Raw genomic sequence first — 22,864 nt, 5'->3', positions numbered from 1 at the left:
AATCTCAGTAAGAAGGACAAGTCTGTGGCATTTGAGCAATAAGCTGTTTCCTTGCAAACCCCAGCCAGCACTGCATCATGGGAGCTCTACTTCTTGGAGGTGCAGCCAGGATCCTAGGAATCCTTCTCCCCCAGAGATCCAGCCTAAGATTATGGTGTCTGCCCTAGAGGTACCGGCCAACTCCAGCTCTATGTTGCAGAAGCCCAGCATCTGAGAAGCCTGACATTTCTTTCTGTCCACAGTGGAATGAAATTAGAAATCAATAACACAAAGAAAATTTCAAAATTCACAAATATGTGAAAATTAAACAAGGGACTCCTAAATATCCAGTGGGTAAAATAGAAAATACAAAGAAAATTAGAAAACACTTGTAAATGAATGGGAAAAAAAAAAAAAAAAAGACAACCACACTAAAACTTAAGCAATACTATAAGGCAGTTCTTAGAGAAAATTTTAGAGCTAAAACATCTGTATCTAAAAAGGGAAAAGTTCTCAAATCAATAACTTTTCATCTTAAACAGTGAAAAAAGAGAGCAAAATAAAACTAAAGCAAACAGAGGACAAGAAATAATAAAAACTAGAGTGGCAATTAATAAAAATAGGAAAATGACAGAAAAAAAATCAATGAAATCAAAAGTTGGTATTTTGAAAAGATCAAAATTGACAAGCCCCTAGTCAGATTGATTAAGAAAAAAGAGAGAAGACTCAAATTACTAATAACAGAAATGGAAGAGGGGGCATCATTTCTGACTTCACAGCAATAAAACAGATTTTAAGGGAATGCTATGAAAAATTTTACCAGCATATTAAATAACTTAGATGAAATGAACAAACTCCTAGGAATACACAATTACCAAAACTGATTCAAGATGATAAAGGAAATCTGAATAGACCTAAAAACAAGTAAAAAGACTGGATTAGTAATTTAAAAAAGAAAAAAAAAAGACACTTCCCATAAAGAAAAGACCAGGCCCAACTGACTATATTAGTAAATTCTACCAATGATCTAAAGAAGTCACACAATCTTCACAGTCTCTTCCAAAATATAACAGAGGAAACACTTTCTAACTAATTATATAAAGTTTATATTACCCTGATACCAAAACCAAACAGAGGTACCTGACGAAAAGAAAGCCACAGATCAGTGTAGCTGATGAAAACAGAAGTAAAAACTGTTAACAAAATACTAGCAATTCAAATTCAGCAATACATAAAAATGATTATACACAATGGCCAAATAGGATTTATCACAGGTATACAAAGTTGTTTCAACACAAGAAAACCAATTAATGTAATACACAGATAAAATAAAGAAAAAATTATCATATCAGAAGGATCAGAGAAAGAATGACAAAATCCAATACCTTTTTGTGATAAAAACACTTAATAAACTAGGGATATATGGGAACTTCCTCAACCTGATAAAGGACAACTACGGAAAACTACCAACTAGCATCAATGTTGAACGACTAAAAGCTTTCCCCCTACAATCAGTAATAAGACAAAGATTTCTACTCAAAACTTTTATATAACAATGTACTGAAAGTACTAGCTAGAGTAATTAGGCGAGAAAAAGAAATAAAAGTCATCCATAAAGGAAGAAGTACAACTATCTCCATTTGCAGATGACAGGATCTTTTAAATAGATAATCCTATAGAATCCACTAAAACAACTATTAGACTAATAAATGAGTTCAGTAAGGATGTAGGATGCAAGATCAATAAAAAAAATCCACAGTATTTCTATACACCAATGATGAACAATCAACAATGAAATTAAGGGGAAAATTCTACTTAATAAAATTAAAAATAAAATAAAATACTTAGGAATAAATTTAACAAGAGAAGTAGAAAAGCTGTCACCTGAGAACAACAAAACATCGTTGGCAGTGACCGACGTGGGGAGTCAGAGATTGAGTGCGGCGTTGGAAGTTAAATAGAGCAAAGGGAACATTTCTTGTTAAAGGGCAGCCTGGTATAGGCTTGGGGCAAACCCAAGTGGGGCAAAGGAAGGCATTCAAACAGCTGGAATGGGATGTCAGAGCCCAAGGGAAATTAGCAGTGCTTCTGTGAGAGGGTCAGTGTGGGAGTGGTGGCCCGGTGTGGTTGCAAAACCCAAAGAGGGTTATTAGAGCATTTGCATGGCCTGTTGTGGGAGACTGTGTTGTAGGGTTATGGTGCTGTAAGCACAAGAAGGACACAGTGGGACATCAGTCTACAGTGGGATGTCAACATAAGTGGAATGAAGAAGGCAACAGTTCAGTGGATGGTGGTAGCTGCAGGTCTTGTGAAGTGATGGTGTGAAGTGTTGAAGCTTGAACTCAGGAAGGAGGGTGTTTGCATGGCCCTGTACAGGATTTCAGAATCCAAGCAGGATGAGAATTGTTGGAAGGAGAGGAATGGCAGGCAGGTGATGTCAGAACGTGAAAGGGTGAGGAGAGCATCAGAATGAGGGTCAGAAACAGAAGACTGGTTACATTCAGTAAGTAATGTACTGAAGGTAATAAGAGCCAGGCTTCCCATTTTCAGAGAGTTATTAGTGTGAACTAATGGATATATATATTTTATAATCTATAAAATTTATAATACATATTACATATAACATGTATATATGTATATGTATGTATATACACATATAGTAAATATAAAATTAACGTAGATGCAAATGAGTATGGTGCATATATCACACATACTTGTGTGTGCATACATATATTATATATATATATATATATATATATATATATATACACATTCATGTATATATATTTTTTGAGCATATACATACATGCAGTCTTATATACATACATATATTGCCTTGCTCTGTCCATTGAGTGGGGCCTGGAAGCAGAGATACCCAATAACAACTCATAGAATATTCTGTGCATCCAGTACTTAGTTTCTAAATGCTATTTCCCACTTAAAGGAACCAGAGCTTTTTAGAGAAATGGTTAAATCCAGTACTGGTATAAGAAAAGTATAAAATGAGTCTGGAACATCTTGCTGTGCTAGAAAATAGCTAAATGCTCAAAGAATGATGTGGATATGTTAAAAGAACACAAAAGCCTGCTTAAATGGGCTCATCAAGACTAATTCTGGAATAATTTGAGCACCAAAATAAATAATTACAGTAATGATTATACTCCTCGAATAAAACAGAAATCTATGAGTTCATATTTATATCAATAAATAAATTAATAAATACATGGGGGGAAAAGAAAGCTTTTGTATATAGTAGAATGCCAACTCATAAATGTAGAAGACATCATGGTATTATAAAATCATAATTTGCCAACAATTGGAAAAATAATTCAGCTAAAGAACATCAATGTTTTTTTAAAATAATGGGTGAAAATGAATGAGGAAAGAACATTTATATAGTCTTAAGGTAAGTCATCAACATACTTTAAGGCAGATGCAACTTTGATCAAGTTTTCAGGAGTAACATTACCAGTAATGGGCCACATGGGCCACAAAACTATTATTTTATAGGATTCAGTGAGATGGATGCAGCATCTCTTCGCGGTGATATTCTTACCAAAAAAATTCATAACTTAAACCTATTCATGGAGAAGCATCAATGAACCCAAATTGAGGGAAATTGTACAAAATAAGTGTACTGTAATCTTCAAAAGCATCAAGGAAGGATTGTTTCAGATTAAGGAGAGTAAAGAGGCATGGCAACTAAAGGTCACCTGTGATCCTGGATTGGATCATTTTGCTATAAAGGACATTATTAGGGCAACTGGCAAAAGTTGAATGGAGTCAGAGGGTTAGATTGTAGTAAGGTATCAAAGTTACTCCCTAATTTTAATGGTTCTGTTGTGGTTATATACAAGAGACTGTGCTTTTTATAGAAATTAGAAATTGTGTTTGGTGGTCATAGGACATCATGCTGGTAACTTAGTCTCAAATGTTTTTGTACCATTCTTACACTTTTTTCTGTAAGTGTTTATTATTTTAAAAGAAAACTTAACATAAAATATACACATATTTATGACAATGGCAAAACACATATATGTGTATTATGTATGTAGTTTATGTGTGAATATGTAAACATGTGCATACACACATTTGTGCTTTATATAATTATATATGACATGATATGATGCAAAAATATTGACACATACCAGTTAAAATGATTTATATGATGAGGAAGTGCTGGAGAGCTAACTGGGGGAAAGGAAACAGAGAATGGAAAGTAAAGCAAAAATAGAAAATATAAAAGAAAGCTGCCATAAAAAGAAATAATATAATGTGTGGATATGATTGCATTTATGAATATATACATATTAATTGTACAAATAAAACTAAACAAGGGAAAAGGAAGCATAAACATCTGGGGCATTTCCACTTGCTGTTTTTAGCACACCTTTGAATTTTTCTTCTTGATTCACAAAGGCGACTTCTATTCAAAATCACCCAGCACATGCTGGTTAAGTTAGGAGAATTGTAGTGGCAATCAAATTTTGCTGTTCTGTCTAACCATTAGTTTATCAAAATCAAAATTGAACTACTTTTATTTGGGGATAGGTTGTAGGGAATAAGTCTTTTGCAAAGCATACTTTTATTACTAAATAATTCTGCCTCTATCTCTGAAAGATGTTTCTTAATCTGGAATTTTTATTTTAACTTTTTTTCTTTTGTGTGAGTGAGGCAGGTGTGTAAGTGGAGAAGACTGCAGAGATGAAGACTTTTTCTTTCCTTTTTAAAACTGTTATGGGATTTTGTGAATCCATGTGAAATAGAAAGTATTCAAAACTAGAACAGGAGATATTGAATTCTTCAGTTTTCTTAAGTAACTATTCTAATACAAATACTCTTTTTTTTTTTTTTTAACCTAAAATAAATTGTTTTCTTAGCTCCAAATCAACCAATTCTTGGTAGTTAAGCATAGAATCACCATAGGCACTTCTCAACATCAATTGGATCTCCTGTTGTTTCTCCTAGAAAACTGACACCTATTAGCTGTTTACTGAGTATATCTCAGGAACACTGTTTTTGTTCCTTTCTATTTATCAAAATCTCAGGAAAATAACAGTATTTACATACTTAAGCCTTAATCAACAATAGCTGTTAGTATGTGAAGCAATAAACAGCTTCAAGGCATGCAATAAACTGAGGTTTATTTAAGAAACAGCACAGAGAATCATTTATTGCCAAGTTACTAAAGGTAATACTGATTACTGCTATTAAAATACCAGTAGCTTTCAAATAGTTGCCCAAGCAAGTATTCCACGTTCAAGCCCAGATTTCAAATTAGCCCTTTTTTAATTTAACTCTTAGGAAGAGCAGAATGGTTTACTTCTGGTTAATTAAAAAGAAAAACAAAAAATAAGAAACAAAAAAACCCCCCTTTTTATCAAGCAGGTTTAGAAATTGCAAACTTTTCTTTGGATCATACAAGAGTCTTCTGGCATGAAGTAAATGAAAATCACTTTCTACTACAGTTATAAACTATCATTTAAAAATTGTCTATAAGAAGCTGTTGATGAATGTAGGTCTTCACCATTTCTATAAAATACGATTAAAAGAGACCAAGGAGTATCAGTTGACTGTTACCTAGAAAATTAGAAAGTCCTCCATGGCTTTAAGAAAAGACATGATAGAAATAAGAGTAAAGATTAGAAATATAGCTGTAAATAGGGAAAAAAGATCAATTTGAAATGTCTCTTGCCCAGCTCTCCAAAATGTGGCTTTATTACTGCACTCAGTGGTTTTATGGTTGTCCATAAAATTCCATTAAAGATAAAGATCTCATATTCTACTTTATTGCTTTGGTGACCATATTGCTCTAAGCCAGAGTTTCTCAGTTTTGGCAACCCTAAAATCTTGGGCTGGTTAATTCTGCATTACTCTGCCACTCACATCTTGGTTTAGAAAAGCATAGCAGTAAACCAATCATAAAGGCATAAAATTATTGGAACCAGCAAAAAAATCTCTGGAGGAAATGCTAAAATAAATCTTCTTGAAATTTGACCCTCCATTTCTAAATATATTCAAGCAGGTTTTTTAAAAAAATTATGTTTTAATGTTTTTGGAATTTCTAGGGGATGTATATTGCATTTCATTACTTCAGCATCTTTTCTTTCGGAAAACTCTTTATCCATTTATTCCCCTTTACCTCATCTTGAGGCTGCATTGCCCCAAATCCTCATTTCAGAATTAATCAAGAATAAGATTTTTTTTTATCATCTCTATGCCCTAATTACAGACTGCCTGAAAATAAAGTCTACACAGAGTTAAGCAATACAAAGAGGGGCAAAACTACCAGAGACCGTTGACACTTGTCTGAAACCTTGGTTCTAGCCTTTCTTGAAATCAGATCCACCTGACATTCCACAGACTTTCACTGATTACATAGTATATATCCCAAGCACTGTTCTAGTTACTGAGGATACAACAGTGAATAAAACAGAGTCTGTCATTGTGGACATAATATTTGGCACAGTTGACATAATAAATAAGTAAGAGTGCAAGTAGAGTGAAAGCAAATGGGGTAAAGTGGATATGAAGCACAGTGAGACGGTTACTGTTATTTTCTGTAAGGTGGTCAAGTAAGACCATTTTGCTAAGGGAGAATCAAGCAGAAACATACAGGAAGGGAAGAATGTGAATGTCTGGGAAAAGAGAACTTCAGACAATGGAAACAGTAAGTGAATGGGCCCTGAGGCAGGAGTCAGGCAGTGTGCAAGGAGGTCAAGGAGACCGGAATAGAATTGCTGAGAGGATGAAAAGTAGGAAATCAGGTCAGGTAGGTGTCACAGGGACATCGTCTTTTATCCTGGGTCATTTGGGAATCCATTGGATGATGTTCACAAAGAAGTGAAGCTATTTTAGGTAATTTTTCAAACAATTACTCTGTTGTGTGAGTAATAGACCAGAGAGGGGTGAGATTAAAGTCCAGTAGAAATCTATTGCAATAATCTCGGCAGAAGTTGATGGTGGCTAGTATCAGGAAGAAAGCGGTAAGAGTGAAAACAAATAGTGAAACTCTGGAGATATTTTGGGATTGACTGGAAATAAGAGAGGGCTATGGAGAAAGAGAAAAGTCAGAGATGACTTGAAGGGTTTTGGCCTGAGATTTTGGACAACTGAGGTTGCAATTTACTGAGAAGGAAAAATGAAAGAGCACTAGGTGTTGAGTAGAGAATACATTAATTTTGAGATGCTGTGATAACAGTATGATATGCCTCTCAAATCTCCCTTCAAAGAAAAAAGAAATTATTCCCCTAGATGTTGGAAATGTTGCCTACTGAGAAGCTTCAGTTGTTGGTCCTATTCAGAGAATACCTTTTCTTTTTCTTCTTTTATTTAATTGAAGTATAGTTGATTTACAATGTTGTGTTAATTTCTGCAGTACAGCAAAGTGATTCCAATATATAGATACACACACACACACACACACACATATATATACACACACATTCTTTTTTTATATTCTTTTCCAACAATGCCTTTTCTGAAGACAGCTTCCTTGCCCAAGGTCAGATTGCTTTCTGAGGCAAACTGTATCTGACTAATGTAAGTATATAAAAGGCCTACCTTTATATTAAGGACAATATCAGCTCTAGAGCTTTCCAGGGGGGTCAGTGGAAGTCTTTACTGGGACTACATTGAAGCTCAACTTCTCCCTAAACCTAATTCTGCTTTCTTCCTCTCCTTTCCACAGGAGTTAATTCCAAACCAATAAACATCTTTATCTCAAAGTCTGCTTCTCTGGAAACTCAACCTAAGAGAGATTCTTATTTAATATCTAATATATATATATATTGATCTTATAGTTGGACATGGGTCTAGAGTTTTAGAGCAGTGAGCTAAGCTGGAGATATGAATTAGAATTTATGAGCATATAACAATTTAAACCCGTTAGAACAGATGAGATAACCTTAGGTGTGACTATAAATAGGAAAAGAGGCGGTTAGAAGTTTGAGCCCTGAGGCATGTCAACTTTTAAGAGTCAGGGTAATGAAGAGGAACCATCAAAAGAGACTGGGATACAGCAGCCAGGGAAGGTGGGGAAAAATCCCAGGAGACTGGTGTACTGGAAGTCAAATAAATAAGTTTTTAAATAAGAAAGGAATTATTAACTCTATCACATCTCATGGATGGATAGAGTAAGATGAGGAATTGATTTGACAACGGAATGAGCATTGAGACCACAAAAAGAGCCATATCAATGGACTGGTGTTATTAAAATTCTGATTATAATGGGGTCAAGAGAGAATAGATAGAAAATGATGACGACTTTCTCCAGGCAAGTATGGATACCATATTTGAGAAGTTTCTGCAGGGAAGGGAAACACAGAAATGGGTAAGTGGCTAGAGTGGTTTATCAATGACATTTTTTGTTGTTGCTTTGTCTTTAATTGGGAGCTACTGTATCAGATTTTCATGTTAGTGAAAATGATCAGATAGAGTAAGAGACTCTTACGATGCAGCAAGGTAAAAAGATGATTCTTGAGCAATATCCTTGAGCAGGCCAGCGTGGACATGATCTAGTGGAGTGCTTTCAGGTCAGCACAAAGGACACACACTTAAAAGGTGCTGTGTTTTTATTTTGCACTGGGCCTTGCAAACTGTAGCCGGTCCTACTCAAAGCATGGTCCATGGAGCAGTGTCATTCTGCAAAGTGCTTACTGGGGATCATGATGATACAAAAAAGGTAGAATAAATTTCTCCAGAGTAAAATTTAGAGTAGTTTAGAAAAATGTTAAGTGATTTGCCCAGGTGATTTGCTATCTGTTGAATCTAATTTAAAAAAAAAAAAAAAAAAGGCTGTATTCTTTGCTACTTGTATTTTTTTTCATTTTTTAAATAATTTATTTAAATGCATCTTTCATTACAGAGGCTTTAGAAGCATTGATATAGGATGCAAGTGAAGGAAACGGTTTAGATAGGAAGAAGGAGTGTTCATTTTTAATTACAGGATTAAAAACAAAACATAGGAATACAGGTGCAAAGAGGTTGGTAGATGGGGTGATAAAAGGCTGTAAAAGTCTTCATCCAAGTGTTTGATGAAAATACGGAGCAGGAGAGGTGCCAAAATAAAGCTGTTCTCCTTGCCCGTGAATCTTTGCCTCCAGGCTGAATACAAACCACAGATCATCACCTGCGTCCACCTGTCCCACCATCCACAGCACTTCTGCTTAATTAAGCTCAGTGATATCAGACAAGACTATTTCATCTTATTAATTTATTTTAGGTCCTTAATTACTTTCAAAAGAACTTGAGAATATGACTTTATTTCTTGCACCATAACAAGTTTTATAAGATACCAGTCCTCTTTGAGCAGAAAATAAGATAATTTTTACCCGTTTCCTAGGTACCCTACTTCCTGTTAGAGTGTAAGTCAGAGAAAGAAGTCAAGTCTAACTCCACTGAAAATATAAATTTAAGTCATAACCTAATCTCTTCTGGGGCAAAATCTCACATTTTTTTTTATCATGCTTATTTCTTTCTTAAGCAAGGAAGGATCAAAGAAAAAATGATTTAGAAAATAGCTATTTAAATATATCAGACCTAGGATTCTCCTTCACCTAACCTCCTGACACTTCTCTGGCTTCATGCCTATGAGCATATTGTTGTCTATGGAAGATTTACACGAGGCTAAGTTATGCCTTGGGAAGAGAAAGATACATATGTGAATATAGAATACCTAAAAAATGCATTTTCCTCACTTTTGGCAGCTTTGAATGCCTAGAGATGAAAAATCATCCCTAGATAATAGACATACCATAGTGTCAAGGACATCAAACTTTTTTTTTGAAACTTAGACATATCAGAACATCTGCTTTAAAGGAGAAAAATTTACACTAGAAATCAGATTTAATTTTTGCAAAACGTGGTTGCTTGGCATTGAGACATCTCTCTCTCTCGCTCTAAAATATATATTAACTATCTCCTATCTATTTATGTATGCTATCCTCCATATAAACTATAAATTATACTTTGGAATCAGGTAACCAATATCAGTGTTCAAAGTATTTCAACTTCTATGACATTATTCTTTTGAGATAATGTTAATGATGAAAGAGCCATCTGAAATCTAGTACAAGGAAAGATAAAAAAAATGTATTTTCTACTATATAAAATGAAAATATAGGGGAAAATGAATGAGCTTTTTATTCCTCACACTTAGCAAAATCAGGGCAACCTATTAAATAGAATAAGTCATATATTATGAAATTGAAGGGGAAATAGTCATCTTTCAGTACAATCTCCAGTGTTAATCAATATAGTAATACATCAGTGTTCAAAGAAAAGCTTCTTTGATGACAGAAGAGCAAATCTCCAGATAATGTATCCAAAGTGATCCTCATAATATAAATGACACTGCAAAATCTACAGCACAGGGCTTATGATTCATGCACATTTGGCTGCAACACATTCTTGAATCATAAACTCCTGCATCATTTTCAAGGGAAAAATATATCCTATTTTACAAGAAATATTCATCAATAAAAGGAAAAAAAGAAGAAAAAACTCTCAAAACTTCTAGAACGTTTCAAAGATATCAGAAAAACAAATTAGCACCTGTTACAGGACCTGTTAATGCAGAGGGATGGCTTGCATTTCATTCATACTGTTCTGGAAATGGGTCAATTCTGTAGTGAGATCAAGGCAGCATGAATTTTCCTTCAGGATGAAAAATACTAATTCTTTGAAGCATAGAGTTTAAATTCTACAGCTTTTTGAAACTATTTTAAAAATGAGAAAAATGGATAAAGATGAAAAGAAAATGCATGTTGCAAGCTGACCAAAGCACCATCTTACACTTATATCCAAGTAGTTTCATTAGTAAAATGTATGTTTTTTTCTCAGATGATCAGAGGTGGCAACATCTTACTTTTTGGTCTGCTACACACCACTTTCTACTGTTTTCCTGCTATTTGTGTCTGAGCTGTTTTACCTGCTTTGCAGTCTTCAGGAAGGAGAAGCCAGGAAAATTGGTTCAAGCTGCCAGAGCCAGTCAGCTCACTGATAAGTGGAACCAGAAGTTTAAAGCAGTGGTTAAATTAAGTTTTCCCAGTGTCAATGGACATTACATGTATAATATTTTCCTTCACTTTTGTAAAGAATCAAGAAGCAAAGAGAAGAAAATAAAATCAAGGCTGATCAAGCACACCTTAGAAAGAAAAGAATGATTAGCATTGTGGGTAGATCTACTCTGTTATTAAAGGGATTGTTTGTAAGTCTGCGTACAACTGAAAGAAATAAATGAACTTCAATCTCTAGGAAAGGCGGAATAGAATAATGAATAACAGTATATAGCCTCTAGATCAGAAGAGATGGACTCCCCACTCAGCAACAGGGTTCTGCTTGACATTAGAAAAGTTACTGCTTTGTTGGGAGTATAAAAGATGAGGAAGCTTTCAAGTGCTTGGTGTAGTTCCTGCCTGATAGTAGCACTCAGTTAAAAGTAGATGTTGATGCTATTATTATTAATATTGATGTCTTAGCCATCTCTTGGGCTTTCTAAGTTTCACTTCGTTCTCAAACACAAGTGATCATTCCTTCTCAATGGAGGAACTAGTAAAATCATAAAGTAGGTGAATATATTCTTTGGATTGTATCTGTTACCAAAGCTGTTGCCCCAGAATCATACCCCTGCCCCTCCCTTGAACAGAAACCAATTGCTCTTATCTAAGTTTCAGGAGGAAGCTGCAAAGAGCAAAACAAGAACTGCTTAGAATCAGGTAGGCCCCAAATGGTAGAAGACTTGACTTTCAGTAGACTTTGAGTCTCATTGTAATACATTAGCATGGTAAATGACACACTCATCAGCACCATGACAGTAGACAATTGCCATGACAATGACTGGAAGAGCCCATGCAAGGACTTAAAAGGAGTATTGCGTCAGTTCCAGGTCCAAACCACCACCCTGTTCTTGGATAAGTCATGAATATTCCTCCCACTCTTTCCATTTCCCTACCTTTTACCTCGACCCTCCAATATATAAGGTGTCTCTGCTCAAATTGGCTTGAGAAATTGATTTGCAAACTAAGTTCCCCCTTCTCCATTCTTTGGCCATTGAATAAAGCTTGTGCTGTTCCAGTCTCAGCTTTGTTTTCTTTACTGGCTATGCCAATCTGCTCAGAAAAAGAACCTCTCTGGTGAGACAAGGGTTCTCAGCTGGGCTAGGACCCCCAGCACCTGTGCAGGTGACAAGTTTGGTAACATATCCATTCCTCCACATTTGATATTTCACTTTTCTATCCATTATTCCAAGTGCTCAGTACCTTCTTGCTCACTTTTACAATCTTAAATTTTAAATCTTAGTATGAGTTAACTGAAAAACAAAAATGGCAATGTTCATTCCTCTTGGAGAATAGGAATAAAAATACTATTAGTTAAGAACTTTTTTTTTTTTTCATTTTAGGTACTGAGTTATGCAATTCACATGCTTACATGCTATCTCACTTAATCTTTGCTTCCCTACCCAAAAGACAACAACCTCCCCCGTTTCCCAAGCTCTTAAAATTCTGTTTTTTGATTATACCAAAGGATAAGTTAGTCCTTGTTATTTTATTTAATAAATATGCATTGACCTAATATATGTACTTATATATATGAACTATACCTTAATAACTAATGTTGCTTCTGTTTTCAACTAGCTAATGTGAGACCCAGAGCAGATAACAGAGAATGTTGACACAGTTTAAATAAATGATCCTTTATTTCAATTTAATATACTAAACTAACACTAAGTCTTAGGGGTGCAAAATATTTTTTACATTTTTTTTTCTTTTTTATACTGTATTTAAACATAATGGACTTTTTGTTAATTAGCTTGCTTGTTTTGTTTTTGAATGATACTCAATTGTGTATTACCAGGGTCAGAAACCTTTTTTTCCCTTAAGTCATTAAAATGCTTGTAGGCCACCTGTGGTCTCTTCATATTATTCTTTATTTTTTTGTTTTCCTGTTTCATTTTTATTTGTTTATATTTTATTAACAAACTTTTAAAAATATAAAAACCATTCTCAGTTTACCAGGCATACAAACATGCCACTTTGCCCAGAGGCTGTAGTTTGTCAATCTGTGCTCTACTATATCTGTTCTTTACTTTTGAAAAAATCAAACACTGTCATCACTTCAAGTCATTTATTTTTCTACCACTGCTCATTTTCAGAAATATGTCCATGTGTCAATAAAATAGAGAATTGGTAGAAAAAAAAAAGAGGGTAAGGAGAAAGACGTTTTAAATCAAGGAACAATTGCCAGCACTTATTTTCCTCTAATCCCAATCCTTCACCCTTACAGGAACACGATGTGTGCAAAGAGGGTCTTATCTTTACTCCATTTCCCATATATATGTTTGTTATCCATTTTGCAAAGTGTAGTTGAACTTTCCTTTGGTATGACCTTACCAGCAACAGGTGAATGGATCATTTGATTCAAACTTGTTCATAACTAAGATTTGTTCTCTATAGTCAGGCATAAGCTTACTGTGGATAAATGGATATTTTGATTATTTGTAGAAGTATGAAAGAAACTAGGTTTTCCATCCTGAATAAGCCATGTTAGAAGCAATGTCAAGGCCTTGAAAATAATACACTTTATCATTTTGCTCAGCTAGCAATGCAGGAGAGTATCACAACTAGGAATCTAGGAATGGAATGAGGCAGGTCCAGAGTTGATTGTTTTAAATGCCAAATGCTACAGGTTTGCACCTCCATGATATCTCCTAAATATATTTTTCCCCTGTTCTTTCATTGTAGGTGCAAAAGTTAAGACTTGCATGATCCTTATACTCAGATCAAAAAAGGAATCTCAACTTTTGGGTAACAAATTAACTGGTTTTATTTCTTCCAGGATGCTATAAGGCTATTGCATTGATCACCTCCATTTTTGGTGTGTAGCTGACTTCATCAATAATGTCTCAATTAAATCTATAACTCTTACTTAGCAAAACTGCCTCATTTTTATTTGTATGATGCATTCCTCTTTATTTTAAAACAAATTATGTTTCTCGGGACTTGGAGTGAGGAGAATGTGATCTTCTCACTCATTCATTTTTTTCTTCCTTTCAATATCACTCTGATGAGGGAATAGAAAGGTTAGAGAGGGAAATAAAAGAATCGCCTGTATTGGATTGCACCAAATTATTGTGGACTGGTGCCAACAGACTCCACTGTTAAGGGACATGGTCCCAAGCAGCCATCTTAGGAATTGGTCATACCTTGAGAAATTCTTCCATATCTTCTACAGAACACACAGTTGGTGGCTTCTTGCTGTATATCTTGGTGTACATGGCTTTTTTCTCCACATGCTGCAGTCCTCTTAGTTTTTATTTACACTTAAAAGCCTCAACTCTGAAATCTGTGGACCTAGGCAGGATCCATCTTACCTACAACGCTGGAAAAAGTCTTCAAAGGAGCAGTTCATGCCCTCTTGCTGACTGCCCACTCCATCATGACATCTCTTTACAATGTCCTTTCCCTTGTAAATGCACTGACTCAAGTCTAATCAGCCATTCAATTTTCAATCTCCCTTTCTTTCTTCTGGATTTTCTTCTCTTAGTCTAAGACTAGGAGAAACACTGAGTTACCAAACACTGGAGCACCAAAAAATTTATCCTCATCTACCTCTATGGTGAAGTTTTCCAAGACTGTTGGGGTATCTCCTACCTACCCTTGGAGAGTATTCTACCAAGAACCAAGAATTCTTTGAAGTAGAATCTGGGAATTTAATTTTTTTTTTTTTTTACTCAAATGTGCTTTATCCAGGTTATAATCTAAATTCTATTCTATATCCTCTATGTTAGAAAGGATAACAGTCAATTACTTTTTCCTTTAACTACTTCTTCCTGAGACCATTATACTAAATCATATCTTCTCTCAACCTTTAGTATCTTTTACCCTCATATAACACCATAAAATTAACCTTCAGAAAACACAGAACTAATGTAATATAAAACATATCCACCCCCTAAAAAACGGGAAAAAAATAAAATTTAATAGTTTTTCTATAGCCTAACCCACAATATTGTGATATAGTAGATAGAGCTAAAACAAAAAAAACTACTCTGGCTCACAAATCTTGCTGTTTCTGAGTTGCAGTTTCCTCATTTGCCAGATAATGAAGATAATAATATCTAATAATATTGGCCTATTTATTAGGGTCAGGGTGATGGCTATAGGGGAGCAAAATCTGTCACTCCAGATTGTGTCTCTTTGGCATGAGTCTTAATTTAGGTTGATTACTTTTAAGGCCCAAAAAACTCAGGAAGAGCCTTTGACCTTCCCTCTAACTGCCTAAAAGAATGTAGATAGAGAACCTGTTCCAGGATGGAAGCTACCCCCATCAATAACTATAGTATGAACTAGGTGTGTAGACAGGGACGAACATAGCAAAGTCTGTTAAAATTCCGCTCTGTGTCCCATTGTCTCTGCCTCATCCAGCAAACATTTATTTACCAAACATTTGCTCTTCCATATCCATGTGTATTGCCTTCCTCCTCTCTGAAGTCCCAAATCACTACCCCCAACATTTTCTTTTGTCATTAGTTGAAGACGGTATTTAAGATGAGGGTTTCAGCTATTTTGGTGAGTTACTCAGTTTTCCTGGGTCTCTTCCATGTATAAGGGTTATTAAAATTTTTTTTGATTCCCTCCCATTAATCTGTCTCATGTCAAATTAATTCTCAGACCAGCCAGAAGGAACTGGAATGGTAAAAGAAAATTTCTTCTTCTCCAACATGACCAAATGACATGATGCATTATACATATGTTGAAGAGATATAACTTTTTTAGCAGGTTAAGGTAACTGACTTTCAATAATGTAATCACAACTTATAAGCAAAAACTTAAAAATAAAAGCAAATAAATTATTGAGAAATATTATGGTAGAAGACAAGGACAATTAATAAGTTGAATTAAGAGAACTTATAAAACATTCTGATTTGTCAAATTCTACTGAATCAACCAAAATTTTTTGAATGTATGTTTTAGTTTGTTATTTAAAACAATAGACATGCACAGGATTTGGTATTTGGACAATTAACTTTTGACCTTCCGTCTTTAAGAATGGACTATATGAAATATGCACAAATCAACTATTTCTAAAAAGATTGTTTATCAGTAAGCTGATTTTAAGGAGCATATATATTTTCTCTTTGTCCGGAAAGTGAACTAGGCAATACTCTGCAGTCGGGGTAGGGGTGAGGGTGATTAATAGATGGAGACTTCTGAATGTCGAACAATGGTTATCAGCCAAACCATAAAGTGACCTCAGTGTGGAGAGAGTACCTGTCCCCTAACAGCTTGAGTAGGATAAAGAACAGAAAATGCAGAACTTGCAGGGATACTTCAGGTACATAGGCACAGTGGGTAAGCACATAAATGTTTAACCATAATGCTTAGGATTTTGTCCTTTCTTTACAACTTCTTAGCACAATGAGCTTGGAAAAAGAGCCGTTTATTTTTTGTGGCTCAGTTTCTGCATTTGTAAAGTTATGATGGTAATAACAATAGATCCAATTGCTTTGGGTTTTTATAAGAATTAAATGGGAAAACATGCGTGTTAAAGTATACATATTTATTTGTTTATTTATATATTTCAGTGTTCAAAATAAATATTTTGAAAATACTGGCAGTCCCTTCTTGGGGAAAATAAGACATCCCTGCCTCACTGAATTTTACCATGAACTTGTGGAATTATTTGCCTATGTGAAGATTATACATTCTTGACCTATTAACTCAAGTATCCATGTGAATTTCTTTGGCTATGGGGAGAAAATATATGGGTAGATATTACATGCATCAGTCCTGGGTAGCAGCAAATAACTAGGTTTTGTTTTTTATTCTGTTGTGTTGTGTTCTGTTTTCCACAGCAAGCACTGCCCTCAGTCAAGAGATCAGTAAAATTCTAGACAGAGGCTGTTCCATCAGTCTGAGTTGTGGCATGTAACAGTCACTGCCAACTAGTGATGGGCACAGAATGTGAAATTTGGCAACAAAAACCTAGCTATTTTAACTGATTCACAATTTAGTACTTAAAAGTGGAGTGTGCCATAACAAACACCCAAAAAATAAATAGCAGTGACATCAAGAGAGAGGAAGGTGGCGAGGAAACTGTTATTGGATGCTGTAAGGATGGGAAATCATGTTAGGCAGTAATGAATCATTTAGCAAAACTGCTGTTTGCAGTAACTTGGAAAGCAAAAGCTGTACGAAAGGAAGTCATGGCTCTTGACATCAGACTTAACCATGTAATTAGTGTCTGCGTCTAGTGGAAGGATTACACATGATTAACCCACTAGCAGCCTTGTGACTTGGTTTGGGGGATGAAATGTGGGCAGAAGGGTCCTGTGTCACTTCTGGGAGAAACATTATGAGAGGGCGTATGGTTTATTGTGCCTCTTTTTTCACTCTGTCAAAAGAACAACATTGCCACAGATAAAGGCTGAAGTTGAGTGAAAATGATGAACAGAGCTGGAACTGATTCATGACAGACATAACAGTGTGAGTAGGAAATAAACTTTTCAGTTATAAATTGTTGAAATTTTGAGTGTGAGTGTGTGTGCATAATATAAACCTAGCTGTCCTTACCGAGACAATAAGGAAAGAACTTAAATAGTGCCTGCCCCATTAAGTTACACTTAAGTGTTATTATATAACTATTATTATCATATGAGTATGAGAATGATAGTGATGGTATAAGAAGATTCTGTATGTAAGAAAGGAGGATTATTCTAATGGTAATAGGGCTGAGTCAAACACTCAAAAGAGATTGTGAGCCATAAATTATAAGGGTAATTTGGATGGAAACAATGCTCTTGTAAGGATAAATAAAAAGCTGAGACTTATTGTATTTGGGTATAATACATAGTCCTATTTGGTAGCATTGGCTCATCTTTAGAGTGATGAAAAGTAGATCAAAATTTCAAGGGACAAAGATGCAGGAAGCTGTTGGAGTCAACACATTTTAGCGATTTAAATCTTGGAGGAAATTGGCTCCATATAGAGGGGTATTATGGTAAAAGTTTAACAACTGGCTCTGGACTGGAGGGTACTGATTTGTTGCATTTGCTAATTTCTGTGGCATAAATACACCCACCATGGCCAATTGCAAGCTGGCAATGTGACACAACTCAACACGAAGCTGGGGAGAAATGCACACAACTTGCTGTCATGATCTCAGTGCCCGCTCTGGCTCCAGCACACCAGTCTTACACACTTCACTGGCAGGTCAGAATTACAAAGGAGGAGCATGCTTAAGAGCAAGATCTGACCAACTCTGGGAGAAAACACCCACCTAATACTAACCCTGATCAGCGTAAGTTCGAAAATTAAGAGTTCTGGGTAACATTTTCCTCCACTAAATGCCATCAATACAGCAGCCAGGCAAAACAGCCTTCACAGGCTGAGGAAAATCACAGCCTCCCAAACAACTTTTAGAGAGAATGAAAGGAAAATACCTACAAGAGGAAAGGAAGTGGAGGATGAACAAGGGTTATTCTCTGAAAAGAAACCACTTTGATCTCAGTCAAAACAGGTTATTTTGAAGTCAGTCCACTGTTATCTTCGAAAACATATTTCCCCACAAATCTTGTGTTTCTAAATTGAGCTTTGAGTCAGCAGTGGGTAGTACCGTGTGTGAAAAAGAGAGGATGTAGCCAGAAGTACCTCTCATGCATTCTGTTATTACAAGTCTTTGGAAGAGTAATTTGATGGAAGCTTTTCAACTTTTAGGTCACTAGTTTAAATTCAGTCTCAGTTGATCACTAGCAAAAGTGTATGGTTGGTGGCCTATGAAAAATGCCTTGATGGTGTCACCCTAGTTCTTTCTAATAGAGACTGCCACTGTAATTGGCACCCTTTATTTTGCTTCTACCAGAAGCACAAAGGGTGAATAGAAATGTCATTTCAAGTATTTCCTCAGATTTTGTACTAGAGAGATTTGAGATATGAAAAAGGCCAACTCCTTTTCACCTTTAACTCACAGGTAGAATTATTCTCCTATAATATGGTAGCTAGATATTTCTGGGATTTATTGAAACAAAACCTGAGCCATCTTACAGGTAAAATTATATCTTACTCATAGAAAGTTAAATTATACAAAGGCATATTTTTAAGAAATATTTAAACATAAAACATGTAAAATTTCTTGGCCTGAACTTACAAATCTAAGATTTAGTTTTCTTTTCTTCTTGTTTAAACAAAATAAATCCCCATATATGTAAAGAAGGATTTTCATTATTCCATAAAGGTACTTGTCTTCATATTTGGTTTTCCATATTTTATCATTTTCATGACTTAACTAAATGTTTTCTTCCTCCTAAAGAAACTATAGGTTTTTTTTCTTTTATTTTGTCCATTAAAATCCCCCAAATTTCCTTATTACTAATATGTCTACTTTCGTATAATTTTGTTTCCCATCTTTTAATAGTAAATGAACAACAAAAGCAAATTCTCTCTAGTTGCCTGGAAAAAAGCAACAAAATAAATACGAGAGCAGAGGCGAAGAGAAGTATCTGGTAACGTCAACCAAATTTTTGGCAGCCTCAGATAATGAGTGGGATATAATGGAATGAACCTTGTTTTGGAAATAATGATAATTCAATCAGCTGAGTTAGGCCTCATTTAATTTCTGTAAGGTTCACTTTCCACATCTAGATAATGAGGTTGATATGTTTCATTATTTTTTACATTCTTTCTAGTACAAACATTCTATGGAATCTTCACTTGTATATCATCAGGGTTTGAGTGAGAGGGTGTCTGTATTCAAATGGCATTGAGCAAGATGCCTCGTGTCACCTCATTTGATGGTAAAGATCGATGCTGGGATTTTCCTAAATCATCACATTTAAAATCTCTCCTAACCTTCAAGGCCAGCTTCCTGAATTCTCATGTCAGCACCTCCTGCCATTTCCATATAACACCAGGAGGTGATAAATCCTCCGTCCTCTGAACACCCAAAGGTAAAATAATATGTCATGTTATGGTCCTTATGATTTTTATGGTAAGTGACAGTTATTATCAACACCACATGTAGCCCAACTTGAAGCTGTAGATTCAGTTGAAAATACAGCATTTTCTGGCCAAATGTGCTTTAGTTAGGAATGTATAAATTGTGAAAATCAAGCTATGATTCTGCAAGTAACTCATATGCCCATGAATCTAGAGCTGCAAATGGAAATATCACCTAAAGCTACCCCCTTCATCGAAACAAATAAACCGAGGCACAGCAATTACAAGATTTGCCCATGGGCACAGAATATAATTGTCTGCCTCAGCATTCGAATGCCTACCATCAGCCGGTGAATCTAAAGTCATTTTCTATACAGAACACTGCAGCAAAAATAAATCCTGCTGGGGCAAAGGAATCCAAGACAGAAAATAATAGTCAGCTGCAGACTCTTTGGATGCAAAGTACAAAATATTCAAGTGCATGTTTCCAATCCCTTCATTATCTCTTGTAATGATTGCAGATAATCCCTGCCAGCTAACGTTAGTTCTTCAACAGTGGCAATCAATAGAATAGATTAGCTGTGGAAACCCTCCATCCATATTATCCCTGCTTTCCTTTCCAGATGGAATTTTCATTCACTAGAGTGTAAGCAGACATGTGAGCTTTTCTCCCCCACCATGCACAGATATAAACCCATTAGCCTTCAAGGCTGTCGCTAGAATTTTATACGTACACTAAGGAGCATACCTGTAGATTTAATACAACAGCGCCGATCCTCATGGCCTCACTGATTTCAAGGCTATACATCAGCTGTGGGAAGCGAGGAGGGCTTTGATTATTTGGAGGAAGCACTTCAATGTATACAGTGCAGATGGAGTGCCTGCAGAGAAAGAGAAGCAAACAAGAGGGGTAAAAATCTACATCACATTTAATGACAGACTGAATTTGATATTCTGTTATTGGGTTTACAGGAGAGGAAATTCTGAATTTTTATAGGAAATAATAATTCAGAATGAAAGGATGGAAAAATAAAGCTACCACCAAAAGATGATGTTTTATGAAATTATCTTAGTAAAAGGAAAACAAATGCCTCAGGTACATATTTTTCCTACTTAGATTAATAGTGTGAATTAAAAAGGAATAGCTGTACAAATAAAGCTAATAAATTAACTTGACTTCTGACTTTATTTTGTAATGCTTCTCTAATAGCAAAACAATATTCTATAGATATCTGGTAATAAGAGCTGGTCTTGGGGCTCTCTTCCTATTAAACCAGCAGAGAGAGTATTGATTAAAATAACACACAAAACAAAATATGGGCTGTGTTTTCTTAGTTTTGTTGCTGACATCAATGGCTTAATGAAATGCATATCAAGAATCAGTATCATAAAGTAATCATTGTGTAAAATAGTTGCAAACAAAACCAAATCTGTTTTTAAGTCTTCTTTAAAGAGTATAATATAAAAATTTAGAAACTAGATTTAATTGAAGCCTTAGATTGATGGGCATTGTTTTTGAGGGATAAAAATATATTCTATTATTATAAGGACAAAAACATTAGCATTGACATAATCACCGTTTTTGATATGTCTAAACTCTGACATTTCTTTACACAGCAAAAGGTGAAGAAGATGTTCAAGGTTGGTACAGAAGAAACACTGGCAAAAATATATCAATGAGACATGCGAATTTACAAAGTTATTCTTCTATCTTGAAGAACATACCACCACTGCCTGAGTTGTATGCTTTAAATTTATTTTAACAAAATCATGCCTTTTTATTCAAAACACATTTCTTACAATTTCTATTTGGGGGCTAGAATTTTCTTAAAGTAGCCCAAAGCTCTTTGCATTAAGTGCATCAATTAAAAGACATGGTCACCAAAAACATTTTTCTGAGATTATTATTCTATAATAGTTTACTTTGAAAAGCCCTTAAGAGAAATACAGATCATAGGCACTGAAAATGATTTTCTAGCTTATCACCTTATATTATGCCTAAGTCCAAATTGTTTCTGAACATGTTCTCAGTAGAATAGATACCTATAGAATACTAAGCACCTCTAAAAAGCTGCAGTGACTTCAAAAAAATTTCATACTTAAATTTATCACAATATTGTTCCAAAGTAATCTCATTTTAAATTAAAATCTCTTAGACTTCATAATCAGTTAAAGTATCTGCATTCTTTCTTGCTCTGATTTTATCTCATTATTAAAATTTGCCAATAAAATTAACCAAAATATAATTGCTTTTCTTTTCAATTTTGTTTTACAACTTGTGCTTTAAGGATAAAATAAAGTAGATTAAAATGGATGATGAAATGCTGCTTATAAACTTAGAGGTATTAAGTTTAACTTATAGGTACTATAATGGCTAGATGAAAAAGAAAAATATCAGCAAGTTATAAATTTAGTGTGCAAAGAGTCCCACTCTTATATTGTAGGAATACATTAATTGTCAATATGAGGTGGGCCTATTATCCTCCCAGGTGGTGATCTGGTTGTTCCAACAGCCATCCCAAGATATACACTATTACTGATATTACCCTTCATAATCCTGACTTTTTTAAGTGTCTGTTATTTATCAATTGATTTAAACATTTCATAAATCTCTTCCTTTTTGCTGCCAGCACATTCTCTATGCATAAGTCTTATAACATTTACCCTATACCACATTGGTAATAACCCTAGCTGAGTGACGATGAGCACTGGATTTGTAACCACATATTCCTGGGTTAGAATTTTTACGCTACCACATGTGATCATAGGCAACTGACTTCTTTCAGTTTCACTATTTCCATCTGATAATTAAAAATAATAATAACATTAAGATTAGCATAAGGATTAAATAAGATTATATGTATGGTGTGTATGTGTATGCACGTGTGTGTATATATCTAAGTATATACACACATAGAAAAACAAATTTATCAGTTATTATTGTTAACTGT

The 22,864-nt window shown here is 34.9% G+C and overlaps 1 protein-coding gene across 7 annotated transcripts in view; it reads right to left on the bottom strand.

Moving 5' to 3' along the window:
• Positions 1-22,864, bottom strand: part of PCDH15 (protocadherin related 15) — a 751,961-nt gene that overhangs the window by 262,800 nt on the left and 466,297 nt on the right. For all 7 annotated transcript variants that reach the window (XR_014230935.1, XM_082339387.1, XM_082339383.1 and 4 more), the window contains one exon: positions 20,662-20,794. Coding sequence is in view for 6 of the 7 variants with exons in the window: in XM_082339387.1 (XP_082195513.1) it covers positions 20,662-20,794 (133 nt within the window). In the remaining variant the exon portion in view is untranslated. The remainder of the gene's footprint in view (positions 1-20,661; positions 20,795-22,864) is intronic.

This window comes from Balaenoptera borealis (assembly GCF_965194805.1).
Source record: "Balaenoptera borealis genome assembly, chromosome: 10".
Lineage (NCBI taxonomy): Eukaryota > Metazoa > Chordata > Mammalia > Artiodactyla > Balaenopteridae > Balaenoptera > Balaenoptera borealis.
The sequence above is the reverse complement of the archived record's forward strand: the minus strand, read 5'-3'. Positions and strand labels throughout refer to the sequence as shown.